This window comes from Indicator indicator, chromosome 8, assembly GCF_027791375.1.
Source record: "Indicator indicator isolate 239-I01 chromosome 8, UM_Iind_1.1, whole genome shotgun sequence".
In the NCBI taxonomy this organism is placed as follows: Eukaryota; Metazoa; Chordata; class Aves; order Piciformes; family Indicatoridae; genus Indicator; species Indicator indicator.
In genome coordinates, this window is record NC_072017.1 from 37,295,956 (window position 1) to 37,316,244 (window position 20,289).

Below are 20,289 nucleotides of genomic sequence, written 5' to 3' on the forward strand. Positions count from 1 at the left end.
AGGTGGGTGAAGATGTTTAAAAGATGTGTAGATGTGGTGCTGAGGGACATGGTTTAGCACCAGCCTTGGTAGAGTCAGATAATGGTTGGACTTGATGATCTGAGAGGTCTTTCCCAATCAAAACAGTTTTATGATTTACTGTAGCACAGCAGCAGCTCATAGAACAATCAACTTCTGCATTGAGTATTAAAGATTTTTTCCCTTCACATGACTGTTTCCTTTTCCCTAGCTCTATGAATTGACTCTGTAGGTGCAACACCACCAGTGGAGGTTGGACCTGCATCACAAGTAAGCTTTTTGTAGTAAATACTGCTCCAAAACTCACATGTATCAAATTCATTTACTATAAAATCAATTCTATTTCACTGCTGCATTTTATTGAAAGGCTTTATCAAAACATTCAAACATACATGACTAAAAAAGCTTAAAACAGCCATAGATTTCAGTAGTAGCCAAGACTTAGCATTTACTACTCAGAACATGGTATATGGAAAGATTTAACTAAAGCAAAGGCAGTAAATTGATTTTATACCCAGGAAAGTGGCTTAAGACACTTTTCTCAGCTTGAGTTCTCCATTGTTCCCCAGAGTTAAGCATATATACGAAAAAATGTAAACAGTAATAAAAGAAATCCTGACTTCTAGTCAGTATCATGGAAATCACTGATGCTGCAGTAGGAATGGTCCTATAGTGACAACCCCTTTTATGCACACATAATCTCTGTGGCTAGGAGGAGAAAGAGGCTGACCCACCACCAAACCCTGAAATATGAGGGTTCCTAGAATGGCTTAGGTTGGAAGGAACCTCAGAGATCTTCTACTCCAACCCCCCCTGCCATGGGCAGGGACACCTCTCAGCTAGACTCGGCTGCTCAAGGCCTCATCCAGCCTGACCTTGAACACCTCCAGGGAGGAGGTATCCACTACCTCCCTGGGCAGCCTATTCCAGAGTCATATCGAAGAGCTTCTTACATGGAATGGTTTGGGTTGGAAGGGACCTCCAAGGTCATTAGTCCAACTCCTGCTGGACTTTCCCCATTCTTCCTAAGATCCTGTCTAACCCTGGTCTCACTCAGCTTCAAACTATTCCCCTTTGTCCCATCTCTAGACACCTTTATGAAAAGTCCCTCTCCAGCCTTCCTGTAGGATCCCTTCAGATAGTGGAAGGCAGCTCTAAGGTCCCCCTGGAGTCTTCTCCAGGCTGGATAACCCCAGCTCCCTGAGCCTATCCTCAGAGCAGAGGTGCTCCAGCCTGTGGATCATCTTTGTGACCCTGCTCTGGACTCACTCCAACAGAGTTTGTATATATTGTGCTTTGCAGAACTGTCTAGAGGTGTCCCAGCAGTCATCAGTGAGCCTGGAAGCTTGAAAAGGTTTTGCTTTAGCTTTAGAGATGTGTACAAGGTGAGCTTACCCAACGTGATGCTAAGCAAGCTGTACCAGCTCTCATTTCACTACTGCTTGCTTTTCCCCAAAAAGCACCAGCAAGCTCTAATTGTGCCACAAACATAAATGATGTGCAAGCAAAAAGAAGCCCCTTTTCCATAACAGTGCTACCATTGTGCACAAGGAATTAGGTTCCTCTTTAATGTTGGTTGAAAATAAAAAAGTATCTAAAAATCTCAATAAATCCACAAAAATTGGAGAGTGGATCTTGCTGTCCATAGCTTTAAAAAGATGCCCTGTAAACTGTGCTCTTGGAGCCAGACAGGCTGATCTAATGCAACCATTTGAAATGTGTTGGAAATGCTAAAATGTGCCATAGTTAGATGGAAATCAAGCAAAAAAGGGAAAAAAAATAGAGTACCAATTTCAATAACATCTGAGCACCTTTTCCTGGTTTTGCACCAACTTCTCCCAAATTCCCTGAGATGGACAGAGTGGCAATATTAGCCTTAAAATTGCTTCAAGATTTGAGAAACTATTGATGTATACAAACTCCTAACACCTGATCCCACTGTTTTTACAATCAATCTTGTGGAGTCTTAGTCTCAGGAACTAAGATGGTGTGGGGTTTTTTTTTTATCTCCTGCAGCCAGCACTAGTTAATGGCTGTCATCGGTTAATAACAATCTACTTAGATTTTGGATGAAAATACAATTTTTTAGTTAACATTGAGGCAAAACAAGGAATCTGCTTTTTTCCTACAGCATTGATGTCTCTGCACACATCCACTCTGCGATGAGATACTTTCCTGTTCACAACAGTGAGCAGCTCTGTGAACTCCAAGGATGAGCCATGCTTCCTAAGCGCCTCACACAGATCTTGAATGTACCAGGAGCCATTCACAGTTTCACGATGAGAGTAGTAACCTATTGCACAACAGGAACAGAAAGGTGGTTCCAAATGTAAGTAGTGGTGCCACTGGGAAAGTGTTTCTGAGTTCCTGCTCACAAGCTGCATCTGGAAGGCCTTTTACTAGTGGGTATAAGTCTGTCTTTGCCAATTATGTGATTGCACTGGAAGTCATAGACGGGAAGTGGCTTTGATAGTGCTCAGCCAAGAGGAGCAGAGCTCAGGGACTGGTAGCTTACAGAATTTTATCTGTGCAGATGAGATTGAGGACAAGACACGTGGAGGACTAGAAAAGACAGCCATGGAGTGCAGGGAAATTTGTAAGCCACCAAAATCCTCAGATCCTGGAAAAGAGGGGAAGGGAATGCTTGCTGTCAGCAGACAGCTCAGCAGCAAGATCGGTGAGAACGTTTCTGCTTGGCAAGTTTAACTACAACCTCGATGGTTTATTTTCACATTGTCCTTAATGTGTCAGGCTCTCTCTCAGAGATGTCACTTTTCAGGCATATCAAATGGATGCCCTGGAACTGTTCTTGTTAGTTTGACTGGAAAGTGAAGTCATTCAAGATGGTTACAGCGAAGTACCAGATGAATATTAGAACTTACCTTGTGCCACAGAGTAGCACATGATAAAATCTGCACCAGCAGGCAGGGTATAGACACCAGCTGCATCCACTTCAGTCTCATTGACAACGGACTCAGTGCTACTGTCTGTTGAATCCTGGGCAATAACTGGGTCATCGTGCTTGTCGCCTCGGCAAGCCTGTTGGTGAGAAGTTTTGGTGTGCTTTCACCTCTGCCTTAGTGTGATACTTCTGACACTAACCAGAGGGCCCTTCGGTTCAGGTAGGTGTTCCATGTTACCACCAGTCTGGATTCATAAAGATCCATTTACTTACTTCTCTGTCAGTTAAAGTACTGGTGATGAAGTCCAATGAAAGCTCTGAGATGGTCACAGAATCACTAAGACTGGAAGGGACCTCTTGAGATTGCTTAGTCCAACCCCCCTATCTAGAGCAGGCTGTCCAGGACTATGCCCAGTCAGCTTTAGAGCATCTTCACAGATAGAGACTCCATAATCTCTCTGGGTTACCTCTTTCAGTGTTTGACCACTCTCACAGTAAAAAAAGATGGTTTCCGTCTTGAGATGGAATTTTGTGTTTTAATTAGTGCCAGCTGACATCCTGTCACTAAGCACCAGTGAAAAGAGCCTTCCTCCCTCTTCTTTTTTCCCCTCCCACCAGATGTTTATGACATTGGTGAGATTCCCCCAAGCCATTTTCTCCAAGCTGAAGAGTCCCATCTCTCTCAGCTACTCCTCACATGAGAGATGCTCCAGTCCTTTAATCATCTTTATGGTCCTTTGCAGGACTCACTCCAGCAAGTTCATAGTTTTGTTGTACTGAGAAACCTAGAACTGGTCACAGAAGTTCAGATGCAGCCTCACCACTTCTGAGTAGAGGACAAATCACCTTCCCTGGACCTGTTGGCAAGGCAGCATTGAAGCACAGCCATCATTACATGCTGTGACACTTCTGCTGTTAGTTCAGTCTCAAATGTTAGTTGAAGGAGAGTTTTGTGGTGAGAAGCCAGTGAGTGAGCCCAGTATTGTCAGTGTTGCAGAAAGGCTCTACATGGAGGATAAAAGGGTAAGAACACTCAGAACACACAAAGTAGGTAAGGAGCATTACTTCAGAGCAATCACTAAGGAGAGGAACATGAAAGTCTTTTTTCATTTACAGTAATGAAGTTCCATCCTTGCTGTTTCCTCTGATTTCCAAAGAGAAACACTAAGACAATTGTGCTGTAAAAGAACTCAGATGAACTGAACTAAGTTAATTTACTTTTTGATGAGTAGATATTTAAAATATTCCCAGGTCCTTAAAATATGTAAATACTTTTTTATCTTTGGGATCTGGTTAAAAAAGCAATATTAAAAATCAAAGCTGAATGAGTCCTAATGAAAGGATGAATGCACAATATGCTGATTCTTGAAGTGGCCTTGTGAATCTTAGAACTGCACTACAAACTACTACAGTTACAGGCTGCTGAAGGCCAGGTTCTCATCTAGCTTTGCCAATTGTAATCTGGATAAAGATGGGATAAAGCCCTGTGTAGCCTGGTTTGACCCTGTAACTGACTGCTTTGAACAGGAGGCTGGATCAGAGACCTCCTGAGGTCCCTCCCACCTTGCATTATCCTATGAACCAAGGAGTAAATCAGGAGGCTACAGGTGAGCTTTATTTGACTGCTTAGCACAAACAGTATTTCTGAGACAATAAAGCCTTACACTGATTCTTTAAATTCTACAGAGATGCCAACTATTTGTCACAGACACAAAAGAAGCAAAATAAATCAACAAAAACCCCAAACCATCATCACCACCAAAAAAACATGAAATCCCATGAAAAAACAATTTCTGTAAGGATGAACTAAAGGGACCTGGAACGAAAGAGTGAAGGAAAGAGGTTTGATACCCTCCTATGGCCTAGCCTAGGGCTGTGAGATGTGAGGAGTAGGAAGTAAACTGAGGCTGTACACCACTTTCTCCAAAAAAATCTTAGTCTTTGCCATTAGACACTGACAGGCTAATATGGGCTTCTCTTAGGTTGCTCTTCATAAAATTGCTTCTGATGAGATACAGCTAGAATTATAATATTAATACTTGTATGCATATTAAAAAACAAAGCCAACAAAAAAACCTCAAACAAAACAAAAAAAACCAAACAAACATACAACTCTTCCACTCCCCACGGAGTCAGTGTTTACTCCACTGGATTCAGAAACAAACATCTTACCTGGATGATAAATATCTTTGGTTTTCCTACCAGACTCTGGCACTTGTCTCCTCTGAACATGTCTGTGATTGTCTCAATTTTGATTTGGGCATCATAGGCATAAACATAATCATTCTCACCATGACTCAGGAACACACAAAGCAAGCAGTCAGCATTCCTGTGGTCATCCTTAGAAGCTGAAATAAATAGTCAAGTGGTGTTTAGATGACTAAAGAATGATCTTCAGGTTTGCAAAAGATGTTAAATTTGCTTTGTATCAGTTAATCTCCAATCAGTCCGTTCCCAAAACCAACTTATTTTCAGGTAATGAAACACTGCAGAGATTTGGAGGTGCAATGATTCAAAATTGCTGAAAGTAAAGGCTTCTAAAAGTAAAATTAATTGGCTGCACATGGCTTGGATGGGTGGACACTTTGCTTGGTTAAGAACTGTGTGAATAACTGGGTCCAGAGAGTGGTGGTGAATGAAGTTAACTCCAGTTGACAGCTGGTCACAAGTGGTGTTCTCCAGGGCTCAGTATTGGGGCCAGTTCTCTTTAAGGTCTTTATCTGGATGAGGGGATCAAGGGCACCCTCAGTAAATTTGCAGATTATACCAAGCTGGGTGGGAATGCTGATCTGCTTGAACATAGGGAGGCTCTAAAGAGGGATCTCAACAGGCTGGATTGATGGGCCAAGGACAGTTGCATGAGGTTCCACCAGGCCAAGTGCTGGGTCTTGCACTTGGGTCACAACAACCCCGTGAACACTCCAGGATTGGGGCAGAGTGGCTGGAACGCTGCCCAGCAGAAAAGGACCTGGGGGTGCTGGTCAACAGCTGACTGAAGAAGAGCCAGCAGTGTGCCCAGGTGGCCAAGAAGGCCACCTGCAACCTGGCCTGGATCAGCAATAGTGTGGCCAGCAGGACCAGAAAAGCGATTGGTCCCTGTGCTCAGCACTGGTGAGGCCACACCTCAAATACTGTGTTGAGTTTTAGGTCCCTCACTATAAGAAAGAAATTGAGGTACTGCAGCAGGTTCAGAGAAGGGCAATGAAGCTGGTGAAGGGTCTGGAAAACAGGTCTGGTGAGGAGCAGCTGGTGGAACTGGGTTGTTTACTCTGGAGAAGAGGAGGCTGAGGGGAGACCTCAATGCAGTCTACAGCTCCCTGAAAGGAAATTGTAGTGAGGTGGTGGTTGGTCTCTTTTCTCTGGTAAGAAATGGAGGACAAGAAATGGCCTCAAGCTGCACCAGGGCAGGTTTAGGTTGGATATTAGAAGAAAATTCTTGACAGAAAGGGTTCTCAAACACTCAAATAGGGAAGTAGCTGAATCCCCATCCCTGGAGGTACTTTAAAGGGACAAAGATGTGGTGCTGAGGGACATGGTGGAGTTAGATAGTGGCTGCACTTGATGAACTTGAAGGTCTTGTGCAACTGAAACAATTCTATGAGTCTAAAATGAAGACTGCTATTAACTTCTCCCAGCTCCAGGTACTTTCTCTCAGCTCTTAGTGCCTTCATTAGTTCTCTTCACAGAAGCTTCATTTACATTACAACACATTAATCTGAGGTCTAACTCCTTCAAATGCTAAACAACTTCCTTCTGCACAAAAATTATTTTACATTTAGATGGACAGAGAGAATGGAAGGAAAGAGGCTCTGGCCAGCCTCATCTAGTGTGAGGTGTCCCTGCCCATGGCAGGGGGGTTGGGACTAGATGATCCTTGTGGTCCCTTCCAACCCTGACTGATTCTATGATTCTAACATACCTGGAAATTCTGCTACAATTAGATATAACCAAAATACAGTCTCCTACCTACCTTTATAAATTTCCTGAAGCACATCTTCTGCTTTCAGATCATCAAAAAGTCTGACTTCAAATCCAAGGTCTGTCAAACTAGAGTTAAAATACATCAGTATTAGTTAAAAACCTTGCTCAAATTGTGTATCAGTTTCTTTCTGAGAGAATGAATATCCATACTTATGCATGAGTTACAAAAGAAAAAAAACCCCACTGAAGTTGATTTTGAACTCAAACCAGTATCAAGTGCAGGTACAATAGCTAAAGTTACTTCAAAGAGTTTGTTACTTCAAGAGAGCTCTGGACTCACTGTAATCACAGGACTCTGTCACAGCAGTTTCTGTGACTTGAAGAAACATGCCTTGAAGCTATTTTACCATGGCTTTCTTTGCTGAGTTTACATAGGTTCTTATGCCTGCAAAATCTTTTGTTCTATACTTAAACATAAGATTTAGGAAACTGCTTCTTTGACCATGAATTCTGAAGTTTAACTTTTAAAGCTTCAGTGGAGAAACCAAGTTTCTTACCTGCGTTTCAGATTATTTCTGTCTGCAAGAGTCCCACGTCTGTCTGGCAGCCTTAGATGCCAAAAAAAGTGTTCATGATTGAAGATTAAGGCAATTCCCCTTCTTTGGTGGTTCATTTTGTATTGCACTTCAGGATCCAGTGTTTGCCTGTTGCCAGAGATGGACAACATTCTTGGTTAATGAGTTTGTAACTAATTGAGCTGCCTTCCAATATTCCTACAAGCTGAGATTTTTTTTAAATGACTAGAGACTTGAAGGATCCAATTTCAGAAGACATCATAATGTGCAGTATTTTAGGAAGAGCCTAAATCACTAGATCTTTTTGAAAAGCTTGGGCATGTTAAGCAAGTCAGTAAAAACAAATGTTGGGTGTCTACTGGGCCCTGTCAAGGTAAAGGGAACAGTTTCTCTGCAACGTGTTTGTAGTTTTCTCTTTAGTAACACAGTAAGCCATGTAACAGTGTACTTCAGACTGGGCTCTCATTCTTCATGGTCTACTTCAGCCAATGTTTCATTACCCTTACAGTAAAACATTTCTTCATTAGATCTAGTTTTAATCTCCCTCTGTTAGTTTAAAACCATCACCCCTTGTCCTGTCACAACAGGCCCTGCTGAAATGATTGGCCCCCTTTAAGTATGTGGAAGGCTGCAGTAAGATCTCCATGGAGGCTTTTCTTCTCCAGGCTGAACAAGCCCCAGTTCTCTCAGCCTGTCCTCATAGGAAAGGTGCTCCAGCCCTCAACAAACTTCTGTGGCCCTCCTCTCAGCCCACTCCAACAGGCCCTTGTCTTTCTTGTTCCAAGGACTCCAGAGCTGGACACAGTTCTCCAAGTTGGATTTCATGGGAGCAGAGGGGCAGAATCACCTCTCTCAACCTGTTGGTCATGCTCTTTTTGATGCAGCCCAGGACACACTTGGCCTTCTGGGCTGCAAGCAAACATTGCCAGCTTGTGTCCAGCTTTTCACCCACCAGAACCCTCAAGTCATTCTTCATAGGACTGCCCTCAATCACATCATCCCCCAGCCTGTGCTGATACCAAGGATTGCCCCAGCCCTGGTGCAGGACCTCCCACTTACCCTTGTTAAACCTCATGAAGTTCACATACATTTTTAGCAACCACTCAACAAAATCCTAACACTGAAGGACAGTATCGATGGAAAGAACAGATGACCTAGGACAGTGTTGAAGGAAAGAACAAATGACCTACTCAGCTTCAAGCAGAGGCCTTCAGACTATGATGGCAGCAAATGTGTGGAGCACCTGTGTGTTTGAAGTAGCTTTCAGCAGTTCCATTGTTTTATGAGCAAAACACAACATAAAAGTCTGCAATAATGCACAACAGACTGTGTACACTTGGACCTAAAAGGTTGTTTCCAAGTGTTGGCATGGCTCTATTTCAAGAGACACAGACAATCTTGCTGCTCTTTTAGGCAGAAAACAGAGAATAAAATATTTCTGGCAATAGCCCTGGCAGTAGACAAGGCCAGTGTTGAAGGTACACAGGACAGTGCAGGTCATGCTGCCATAGGACTGATTCTAGTCAGAGCTGTCATTTTTGCCATGTCACTCTTGTTCTTCCTCCTATGGAATATTGAATTTTGATACAATTGGTGGAACAAGTTGCTTAGAATATTTGCTCACAGACATTACTTAAAACTTCTCAGTTTCATGAGCAAAATGCATTTGTTTCATTACAAAATGGCCAGAGTTACCCATAAACTATTTGTGCTTCTCCACTGTTATGAGCAGCCCCCTAGTAAAACAGCTTTCTGCAGCAAAGTCTGCATAAGAATTCAAACAAGGAACAGGAATTCTGGATTCTGATTTCTACGGTGTTGGCTGGATAACCAATAAGAAAAGTTAAGTGAAGTATTTTACCACAATCTTCTCAGTTTAAGTACTTAACATGATCAAATGCAAAGATCATAACCTTTAGCCCTGTAATGGTGAATGGTATTTCACCTGCACCAGGCTTTATTTGGATTTTGGCAATTTATCTTCCTTAGGATTTAGTTAGACATAGGGCCAGTAAGGATTTTGGACAGTTAGGTCTCTAGATCCTGTGAGTGACTGCTAAAGGTTGGTTCACTAAATGTTCTCTTTTTGCTCATTTGTATTCACTGAGTGGGTGAGGCAAAGGAGGTTATCAGGCAGGTAGTTTACATTTTTCAGGGCTAGATGATTAAGGCAAAGTAGGAAAAATTCACTGTCCTGTGGTCTCTGTGTTACACTCTGCCACTTAGTCTGCCCAACTGTACCTTCGACTGTGATAATGGTTTTGCCACAGTCTCTGCACATTGCCTAACTCTTCTGCATGCCTTCATGATAAGAAGGGTGGTTCTAACTCTGGTATAGCTAAAACTAGAAATGTGTTCTGTGAGTGGGTGGAGTTGAGTTGAATAATCCAGTCACATTCTTAACAAAAATCAGAAAACCCTGCACTGGCTTCAGTGCCGTGGACCATCTCTGGCACTGCCATCAGAACTTTACCTTACATCAAGTGCATCTACTTCTGTGATGTTTTCATTTCCATCTGTAAGAGAGATGAGAAAGTAATTTAACTGCTAAGTCATTCACTGAAAAGAAACAATTTGAACTCATGCATCTAGCCTTAAAGTTCAGCTGCTAATATTAACCAAAAGTTCATTCACACAGCAGGTAAGCAGGCATGCAGTTTAACAGCTTCGTTACCATTTGTCTGATCCCATAGCTTTCGGAGCCTGTTCTTAAAGTTTTGACTCCAACAATCTGAATTTTAGGTGCTTGAGATTTGTATTTTATATCTGTGTATCTATATAGACATATTCAGAGATCATAATTTTATATAACTAGCTAGCTGGCTGTATTTCTTTAAGCAGAGTCTCTAATTCAATAGTTACGATTTTAAATAATAAAATACCCACACTGCTCACTAATGCTGCTAATGTAAAGCTAAGCACTCTTTTTGAGGCTGGATGCAGCATGAGTCACAGAAGGTATTTAACAGTATGCATAGATAATGACAATTGAGAAGATGCAAGATTGAGAGTTTTACTTCTACGAAACCATATAGAAGTAAGTTACTCCAGTAACTGAATGCATATACAGGTAGCACTGTGGGAACAACAAAGGCACATGCATGTCTTGGGAGTGTGCAGAACTAAAGACTTGGAAATGGTTAGGTCAAAATAATTATTCCTTTTGATTAAACATCTCAGTGGGCTATAAAATCAAAGCTCTTGTTATTACTGGTGAAAAGTAACTACCACACTACGAGGACAATACACTATGCTGTACCTGTGGTGGTTAACGGTGGTCGGCCATCCAGTTGGACCTGGCCTGCAATTATAAGAGAAAACAAGCCATGTACACGCATTTTGTAAACCGCTTTGTATATACCATCTTACCCTTTCACATCTGGTTTTCACATCTGATTAAAGCCTTTTGCAAAATAAACTAACGTGGCTAGGTATTGATAGAGGAGAAAAGTTCCTAAAGACATTAGAATAAGCTTGTAGAAATCTAGACTTTAGGAGCTGTTTAGTTGAACACCATAGCAACAGGGGGAAGGAAGGCTCAAAGGAAGTCACATGCTTCTAAGTGTTACTACTCACATGCAAACTTCCACAATCAAACATCCATCACTTCAAGTGTTGAGTTTTATCACCAGTAAACTGAGCGCACAAAAGAAGCACATAAACCTATTTCAGTTTGCTTGAAACTTAACACATAGGTCAGGATGATTCTGAAGTGTGGAAAAATTCGTGTAGATAGAATGTAGCAACATCACCTGTGCCTGTTGATAATAGAAATCGGAGATCTTTCAGAATGCATCTGTAGACTTAAATTTACACTGTATTTTATTTTTACTTGTGCACCTGAGATCTGGCTTGCACCTCAATGTAAGGCGGGGGTGGTGGTAATCTACTCCCCCAGAAACCAAAAGACTATGATGTTATAATCATCAAACTTCTAGAAAGAATCATATATTCATAGAGTGCTAGGTGTTGGAAGGGACCTCCAAAAGCTGCCACATAGGTACAGGAAGACCAGCCTTTTGGGCCAAAGGAAACTGGGGAAGGGTGGCTTTCCTGTTCTCTTAATCCTGTTTAGTCAGTTCCCAGACTTTACCTTTTCACTGTCGGTGTCATACTTCACTCAAGTAAACACTACTTCGATTAGCATTACTTCTGAAAAGCTTCCTGCTTACAAAACGCTTGTTCTAAAACCTTGATTGCTCTCAATGAGACTACTTGGTTTGTATCTTGGTTTCCCTTCCCTTTACGATGCTGGCTTTCTTCTGTGTCGACAAACAACCCCTCCCCAAGCACCGTGTCCTATGTCGCGGCGCAGCGGGGCCCGGGCTCTCTGTCGTTAACCCCTCACCCCTCTTCGTTTCCTTCAGCTGTGGCAGGACGAAGCGCAAGACTTTCCCCTCGGCGGGCTGCGAGGGATTTAAAGCTCAGACCTACTTCCGCCATGGCTGTGGCTGCGCTGCTTCCCTTCTTTCTCTCAAAGGAACCGAAGGATCCTCTCCCCACAGCCCCTCGCAGCTATCCCTTTCCCGCTCTTCTTCCTCTCTGGGGGACGATGGACACCGTATCAGCCCCGGGCGCCACAAGCCGAGTCCAAACTCCTGTCGCCAAGAGCACGGTGGGCGGCCCACACCGTGAGAGGGCCCCGCGTTGACGAGGACTTCGGCAAGCTCCGAATCGTGCAAGCCGCCGCCGTGGGCGGCCGCCGCCCCGCTCGGTTCCCCTCGCTGCCCACCTACCTGCCGGCCTCCGCCGCTCCGAGCCCGACATGCCTGCGGACAAAGGCGCTCCTGCTCGGCGCCGGGCGTGCGCACCCTGCCTCGCCTCCCCGGCCCGGCCCACCCCCTCGGCTCGGCCTGCCCCAAGCACCCCCTCCTGCGGTGGCCGCTACCTCTGTGAGGAGTAGGGCGGGAGATGGGAGAAAGCGCTGAGAGGCCGCAGGAATCCCAGAGGCAGAGGCAGCAGCACCCAGCACCACCCCTAATGCATGGGCCCCAGGCCTCCCGGGACTGCAGCCTGAAGGTAAGGTAAACCTGTAGTGCTCGTGGCTGCCTGCGGGGCAGGCTGCTCTAGGCCGAAATTCAGCCGGGAACATTGCGGGGTGGTGGCGTCTTAAAGTGTCTTCTATTACTTTTTAAGTTTGTCGTCTCATCGTCTGTATTCTTGGGATATGTACTTTAGAGACCGCGTTTCATTAACTGCGCTGCCATAGACAAAGGCATCGTCGTGAAATAGGGTGAGAAGCTGTTTGTTGAACTGAGGTTTCTCAAACCCGCCCTAGAAGTCTAAAGGCACATACAGCTTCCTTTGCTGTAAGACTGCTGCTACTCAAAATGTATTTTAATTTGGGCATCTACAGATAAATGTTTAGGAAACTTGGATGTAGATAGAATCAAAGAAAAGACCTTTAAGATCATGAAGTCCAACCATTCCCTAGCTCTACCAAGTCTGATGCTAAACCGTGTCCCTCAGCACATCTCTGCCTTTTTTAAACCCCTGCAGAGATGGAGATCCAACCACCTCGCTTGGCAGCCTGTTCCAGTGTTTGAGAAGCCTTTAATTAGAACAAGATACTGTTACAAGAATTTAGCACCTTCTTCTGTGAAACTTTTAAACTCCTATTAAGCAGAGGGGTTTTTTTGTTTGGTTGGTTTGTTTGTTTGTTTTGTTTTCTTGCAAGCTGCAAATCCCAGATCTCTCAACTCACACTAGAGCTGTCCCTAAACCCACTGGCAGCAAGAGTCTCGTGTGGAGTAGCAACAGAATTTGAATCTGTAACAACTCGGCAGTTTGCACTTGCATCAGTTATGTTCTTCAGTCCAACAGCCTCCTTGGATCCTAGTCAGACAATCAAATGTCTTACCACTTTGTTTTGCTGGAGGACGAGAGCCTACTCATGTCAGGCACGGTATTCAGATGAGTTAGCAGTAACTTGATCACAGTGTATGAAGCCTAAGGTAATGTTTGATTGCTGTGTGTTTCCAGTTCTTTTAATGTAGGAGAGTTTTTGTTACACATGCATGTTCCTATCTTGAAACAGTTGCAGATTGTTGCAGTAGGTCCACCATAAATAAGCGGGTGTTTTTTGGAGAAAGCATTATGGATCTATCAGAACTGCAGTTTGAAGAAGTTGGATTGTGAGGACACTGTTATTCAGATCAACCAAAAAAGCAAATCAGCCCGAGAAAGGTAATTGTATTAAGGCTTTAACCTGTGGAAAAAAAATCATCTCACTGCAACATTCAATGACTATTACTCAGTAGATAAAACCATACATTATTCAGCATGGATGTGCCATATAGTATGGAATAGCCCTTCAGGCAGCTTGGGTTGGCTGTCCTGGCTGTGTTCCCTCCCAGCAGCCTATGCCCTTCCAGCCTCCTTGCTGGCAGGGCAGGAGAAGCTGAGAAGATCTTAAGTATAACTACTGCTTAGGAGCAGCGGAAAACATCAGGGTGTTATCAACATTCTTCTCATTCTAAATCTAAAACACAGCACTGTACAAGCTACTAGGGAGAAAATTTAAACCCATCCCAGCCAAAACCAAAGTATATATATATATTTTTAACATATATATATATAAAAAATACATAACTTGTTAAATGGTATTATTAACTCTGGGTGTGATAGCTAGCCTTCATTTTGGGGCTGTGGTCTGTAAAATGCATTTTATATAGTTTACAGATGACTATAACTAAGGATTTTTGCTACAGTTAAAGCTTATGCAAAGCAGATTGTCTAGAAGAAGTCAAATGCTTCTCTCTTGCCAGCAGAACTACCAAAGAGCTGTCCAACATTGTCAATGTTCTTTCCAGTGCTATAAATGGTTTGAAGGAAACTCTGTAAGGTATAATTACAGGTCAATACAGAAGGAAACAAAACCCAGCTCCTTCCAACAGTGACAATTTTCAGTGTTCATTTAAGCATCTATTTTAAGCCCTTTACTACCCAAGAACCAACTAGTTGATTTACAGTGTTTTGGATTCATTGTGATACTTCTTTTAAACAAGCAATTCTATTACCATTCCCTGCTTTGGTGGTAAAAATCTTTTTTAGTTCCAACCATGGAATTCCAGGTTAATACAGAGTTGTTTTAATTCTGCAGCAGAAAATAAATGTCACCAAATTTAGAGGAACTACAAATTCTTCAATCATGTTTTGTAGAAGTTTTTTGTAATGCTTTTCCCACAATGCTACTTCACAGCCACAAATACAAAAAGTAACTCTGAAACACGGCCAAAGAATTTTAGCAGAAACTTTATTCTATGAGGCACTTCCATTCAATGTCATGTACAGTAAGTTTTAGTTAAAAAACAAAACAAAAATACCACAAACAAAGAGTAAAGAACAAAAAAAGTAAAAGTAGCTTCAGAGAAAAAAAATCACATTATAGTCTGTGAGTTGGGTAAATGTTAGGCTTTTTAGCATGGTTTCCACTCCCTGTTTGCAGATGCAATATTTTAGTTTTCATCTCCTGTGGATTTTTTTTTTTTAAGGCAGAATCAAGGCAGCAGGAGAGCAAGTCAAAATCTTCATGACCGAGAACCTACCACAAGTGACTAAGGACTGACAACTGACGGTGAGCAATAAAAGATCGCTACTGAGAACAAATCCCAAATAATTCAGCCATCAGGTGATTTCAGCTAGAGAAGTCAGAGAGGGAAGAGATGACAGACACACAGGCTCAGGTGTTTCTCAGCCTCACAGAGGTCATGGGAAGAGATGACAGAAATACAGGCTTACATATCTGTCAGCCTCACAGCAGGCATTTCAAATATAAAAATTTGTTTGGCACACTGATCCTAACTGTGGAGCTTTCTTTTTGTTTTCATCAGAACAGGCTAAGTGAAAGCAAAGATGACTACAGCAACCAGGCTGTTCCACAACACAAAAAATAAATCAACTGCTTTGAATAATACATAAGTTCTTTTGCATACAATACACCACACAGAACATTTTATTTGAAAAATAAACATTTGATTCATTTTTAGAAATAACATAGCAACTACTTTCCACTGTTTTGTCCAATCAAAAGTGTATCCTTAGGTTGCAAACTCTTCATTTTAGTGGTCTAGCCTTAAAAGGATCATTGTACTTGATCTGAAAAGTCCTGCAGAAGTCTGATATAGAAGCAGGTAGAAATATGTAGTGCCACTGTATACCCTTGCCAAGGGCTTGAGACCTTGTGTTTGTTTTGGCTTTTTCAGTCGTTTGTTGTTGTTGTGGATTTCTTCTTTGTTTGTTTGGGGTTATTTTGGGTTTTGGTTGTGGTTTTTTTTTTTAATGGGACTGTATTCATCTGAGAGAACTCAAGGCAACTGTATCACAAGCATGAAGGTACAGTCTATTTAAGATGTCATTAACACACACACACACACAAAATGCTCTTTCAGATGCATCTGCCAGTAAACTTAAAATTTGACCTATATTTATAATAATCTGAGAATTCTTCTTCTCTGATTTCCCCATTATGGGGTTTTCTTAAAAGCTATAAAAAAGCACTAGTGCTTTTATGATAGTGTACCCTGAGTGGACATACACCAAAGGAAGCTGGTTTCAGTTTCCAAGCTTCTGGCATAATGGGGAAAGAAGACTGGTGTGCGTTTTTTTTTGTTTGTTTGTTTGTTTTCCATTAGGAAGAATATCTTAGTGACTTTAAAAGCAGTATATTCATCTCAGTGTTTTATATAGTACTGTCTGAAAAGCATAAAGCTTTGTAACCAGACACTTGCTTCATTCCAGCTGAATCTTTGACTTTATACTACACCATGAGGTCTGGGTGCCTTCTTTCTCTCAGAGGTCTGTCTTATCCTCATATCGACACATACACGCAGCTCTCTGACTATCCAGGTATGGTTTACATCCTAAATGTATAACCGCATCAAACAGCAGCTGAACAGTTGATTCACAGGCTGCAAGCAAAGAGGAGTTCAGTTAAAAGCACTCTTTGAATGGAATATAAAACTAATTACTCTGGCAACCTGAGAATGATTCTAAGAAAGAAGCAATCTCTGGCCATAGCAAACAGACTGAACCAATAATTACCTTAAGTAAGAGTAAAGGCTTTTCATATGCCAAACAAAATGAACAAGAAAATTTATTGCATATAGAATGTTATCAGTGTTAGAAACATCAGCTAGTCTTGGAGAGATCAAAGAGTTGTTCTACCTCTTTCACTTTCTGCATCCCAGATTATGCTGCCTTAACAGCAGCTCCACAGACCTGAACTCACCAGTTCTGACACTGAACACTAATATCATGATTTATTTGCAGTTAAATGAATTTGAGAAGCTCAAACACAGCCTTGCTCTAAAAACTTACTGCTCTCAGTGGGACTACTTACTGTAAAAGCGTGGCTGTGTCATGTATTCATCAGGTGAAGGACAACAACCAGGAATACTGAAAGGCCTGTTACTAAAATTTATTCACTAAGTGATAGAGTATCAATTACTTCCATTATGAAAATATATTATTCTAATATTTATTTCATAAAAGGAAACAATTCACTGTTTTTCTACAGTTTACTAGCCATGACACATAACAGACATTTAGAAATCCTCCAGCAGAATAGAACATTCAGCTATGCTACAGTAAACGCAAGGATTATACAAGCATTTTGATCAAGTTGTGTTCCATATTCATGCTCTTAAAGGGTAAGCATTGTTTTTTTTCCTCAAAGTTGGTTTTAACCCTGATTATTTTCCAGAGTTAATGCTCTGTTGCACAAGTGTCTGGGCTACACAACAGAGGGACAGAGCAAGGCTTCTTTCAGCAATAGCACCAGCTATGTCATTCCTGGGCTGCACAAAGATTCTTTGCCAAATAAGCTCACTTAAACTTGGGGGGAAAAAAAAGTCTTTTCACACTTACCCTGAACACTCTCTGAGATTCCAAGTGTCTTCTGCACATTTCTGCAAATTTTGGAAAGGCAGGATTGAAACTGCTCATCACAATCATTTTTTTTATTGCCACAAGTGTCATAGCACCTGTCATGATGATTGCAGCACTTTGTCATTGAAGGGATACCAATGTCAAACTGTGAAGAAAACACACACACTCTTCATTGGTATTTCAGTTAAGAAAGATATACCCTATGCATAGACTAACAGAAATTAAAATCTATTACACTCAGTCCAGCTGGGTTGATCTCTGTATTTTACTGTTCACCTCTGGTAAACTGTAGTGGTTTGGCCCTGGCCAGCAGCCAAGCAGCTACATTGTTGCTTGCTCTCCCCTCCACAGAAAGAAAGTCCCAAAGCTGTGCAATCACTTTTCAGCACTGTCAGTACTGGTTTAGCCCAAAATTTCAAACACAGTGACATGCAGCCTGCTAAAGAAAGTTAACTTCATCCCAGCCAAATCCAGTACAAAACTTAACCGTGTTTTCTTTCTAGTGTTAAGGAAAATGGATTATCATCAGTAAGGACAGCAAGAGGCAGAGCCGAACTCTCCACTCTCACAGGGCTAGTGTTGGGGTTATGCAATGGTTTCAAAGTCTTGAGAATAAAACACTAAACGAAACATTAAAAAAAAAAATCAGAAATTATTCATCAACATTCCACTTTATCCCTGGAATATTTCATGTCAATGATGAAAATAGGTATGCTATGTTTGTTTATAATACTAATACTTTCCATATGTTGTCACCAAAGCATGTGTTGGAGCTGATAAAAGCAGAGACATTGTATGTGGATGTTGTCTCATCCCCAGAATGCTCAGGAGGAGAAAAAACAAACACACACACACACACGGAGAAATGTTGATGTATGAAAGACATAGAAAGAAGGCCCAAAATGGAAATACTAACCTGAACTCCAAATAGAGGGGATCCGCAACCGTTTGGTGGTGATGGTTTATATCCGTAGCGAGGAAAGGGCTTGGATCCTGGAAAACGTTAATTTATCATGCCTTAACTGGATTTTTTAATTTTAGTACTGTTAAAACTCACCACAGGCTTTTGCTGGGCTTCAGACATTATCAGTTTTATTTTTAAGTTTAATATTCAGGCAGTTGAATATCAACAATTCTAACCAAATTACCACTTCAGAGTAGTAAGCATTTTTTTTAAGAGAGGGCCCAGACACCTGAGGAAATATGTTAGCTTCTCAAGTTAAAAAGAAAAAACAATCAAAACCCAACCAAACAGAAAAATCTGAGTCACTAAAACTGATGTGTCAGTTAAGTTTGCAGTATGTAGGATTACATTAAAGAACAGAATACTGTAAATTCATCAATACTTTATAATTTATTAATGGTTTCTATGCTATCAACAGCTGTGCTCTTATTTCTATTGTTTTTTTTAGCTTAACCTTTAAAACCAACTGGAATAAACCATCTTTTTTATTTCTAGCACTGGGACATTGTAATAAAATTTAAATTAGTAGAGACTGATAAAAAGTCACATCTCCCCAAGCACTTACTAGTACAGCAAGGCACAGAATTCTGCACCCCAAGTTAAGGAAGATTGTGGAGTTTATCTGAATTGCAAACAAACCAAGGCCACAAAAATAATGGTGAAGAAAACCTGTATTTGGAGAGGGCATATTCTACTACAGAGGAAATGTCATGGTGCCCTGACCGCTCTTGTGGAGCCCGTCAGTGCTCATTTCCTGACCCACTAACTACTTCAACCCAAGTAAGCTCGGGGTAAGTGGGTTCAGCTAAGAGAGACCAAGAGGGTCTACCTGAACCTCCCCTTTTAAGGTACTCCTGAAACACCGATGAAGCCTGTCAAGAAACCCCTTTTCTGGGGACAGTGCCCGCCTGAACAACCCTCTGCGGCAGCCGGGGAGCCGCCTCCCGGCAGGTTATATAAACATACATATATCGGCGTAAGACCGCGTTACTGAGGGTTGCCCTGCGGCTGCGCCCCGTTTTCTTGGGAGCAGCGGCCCTGGACCGGCGGCAGAGCTGCCGCCAGCCACCCGCCGCCTCAGCCGCTGCGGCTCTGACCGGGCCGGCCCCCGTGGAGCGAGCCGGCCAGCGGAAGGACAAGGGTCGCGGCAGCCCGGAGGGGTCTCTGCTGCCCCATCAGCCTCCCGGCCCCACCGCCTTCCTCACCGTCGCTGCACTTGTACTGGCAGAGGCCGTCCTCGCCGCCCAGCAGGTCGAGGGCCGCGTTGAGGTACACGTCGATCTTGTGCACCCCGTTGCGGATGGTCTTCAGCGTCGTGCGCCAGTCGGGGGTCTGCGGCGCCTCCTGGCACCGCGCCGGCCACGGGCCCAGCCAGGCGCAGGCTGCCGCCAGCAGCAGCAGCAGCAGCAGGGCGCGGGCCATGACGAGCGGCGCCCCACCGGGCGCCTGCTAAGCCGCCGCCTGTCCGCTCCCGCAGCACCCTACCGGCCCGGCGCGGCTGGCCGCCGCCATCATCGTTCCTCCGGGCTCCGCCCGGCGGGGAGGAGCTTCCTGCTGGCGCTCACGGAGGGAGCGTAGGGTCGCGCAGCCCGTTCCCCCGCAACCGCCCCGGTAAAAAGGGGGTGCTGCCCGCCTTCGGGGGCCCGCGCCGGAAAGGGGCAGGCTTGTGTGAAAGGACGGCAGGAGAGGAGGTCGCTCCCCCACGGCCAAGCCGTCTGTTTCCGGGCCGCTGCCGCCGGTCACCTGTCAGAGGTGGGCTGGGGAGAGAGAAATCATAGAATGGCTTAGGTTGGAAGGGACCTTAGAGATAATTTACTCCAACCTCCCTGCTATGGGCAGGGACACCTCTCAACTAGACTTGCTTGCTCAAGGCCTCATCCAACCTGGCCTTGAACAACTCCAGGGAGAGGGCATTCACAATCACTCTGGGCAACATATTCCAGAGTCTCACTACCCCTGTACTGAACTACTTAGGATCTAGTCTAAACCTACTTTCCCTCAGCTTAAAACCGTTTCCTCTT

At 43.1% G+C, this 20,289-nt stretch overlaps 2 protein-coding genes across 4 annotated transcripts; both read right to left on the minus strand.

The window, feature by feature from the left end:
- Positions 1-2,072: 2,072 nt before the first annotated feature.
- Positions 2,073-12,183, minus strand: CASP6 (caspase 6). Of its 3 annotated transcripts, XM_054383155.1 has the most exons (9): positions 12,153-12,183; positions 10,676-10,717; positions 9,890-9,932; positions 8,603-8,605; positions 7,399-7,545; positions 6,891-6,967; positions 5,093-5,268; positions 2,901-3,057; positions 2,073-2,311 (listed from the first exon to the last, which is right to left on the minus strand). In XM_054383155.1, exons 1-9 carry the CDS (start codon positions 12,181-12,183, stop codon positions 2,073-2,075), a joined length of 915 nt encoding a protein of 304 aa, XP_054239130.1. The 3 variants fall into 3 exon arrangements, with proteins under 3 accessions (XP_054239130.1, XP_054239129.1, XP_054239131.1); XM_054383154.1 differs by lacking the exon at positions 8,603-8,605; XM_054383156.1 differs by lacking the exons at positions 7,399-7,545; positions 8,603-8,605.
- A 2,503-nt stretch (positions 12,184-14,686) lies between these two features.
- Positions 14,687-19,690, minus strand: PLA2G12A (phospholipase A2 group XIIA). The gene is made up of 4 exons (XM_054382914.1): positions 19,474-19,690; positions 18,221-18,297; positions 17,284-17,449; positions 14,687-16,325 (listed from the first exon to the last, which is right to left on the minus strand). The coding sequence occupies exons 1-4, from the start codon at positions 19,688-19,690 to the stop codon at positions 16,207-16,209; spliced, it is 579 nt and encodes a 192-aa protein (XP_054238889.1). The 3' UTR covers positions 14,687-16,206.
- Between the last annotated feature and the right edge of the window lie 599 nt (positions 19,691-20,289).

Bases quoted from the DNA above. Each gene is read 5' to 3' on its own strand.
- PLA2G12A (XM_054382914.1), bottom strand. From the start codon at position 19,690: ATGGCCCGCGCCCTGCTGCTGCTGCTGCTGCTGGCGGCAGCCTGCGCC. The intron at 17,450-18,220 runs GTTAGTATTTCC...TTTTCTTCACAG, and splicing joins CCCCTCTATTTGGAGTTCAG to TTTGACATTGGTATCCCTTC. The intron at 16,326-17,283 runs GTAAGTGTGAAA...CTTTGCTTGCAG, and splicing joins AATCTCAGAGAGTGTTCAGG to CCTGTGAATCAACTGTTCAG.
- CASP6 (XM_054383155.1), bottom strand. From the start codon at position 12,183: ATGTCGGGCTCGGAGCGGCGGAGGCCGGCAG. The intron at 10,718-12,152 runs GTAGGTGGGCAG...TTATAATTGCAG, and splicing joins GGAGCGGCGGAGGCCGGCAG to GCCAGGTCCAACTGGATGGC. The intron at 6,968-7,398 runs GTAAGAAACTTG...TTTTAACTCTAG, and splicing joins AGAAATAATCTGAAACGCAG to TTTGACAGACCTTGGATTTG.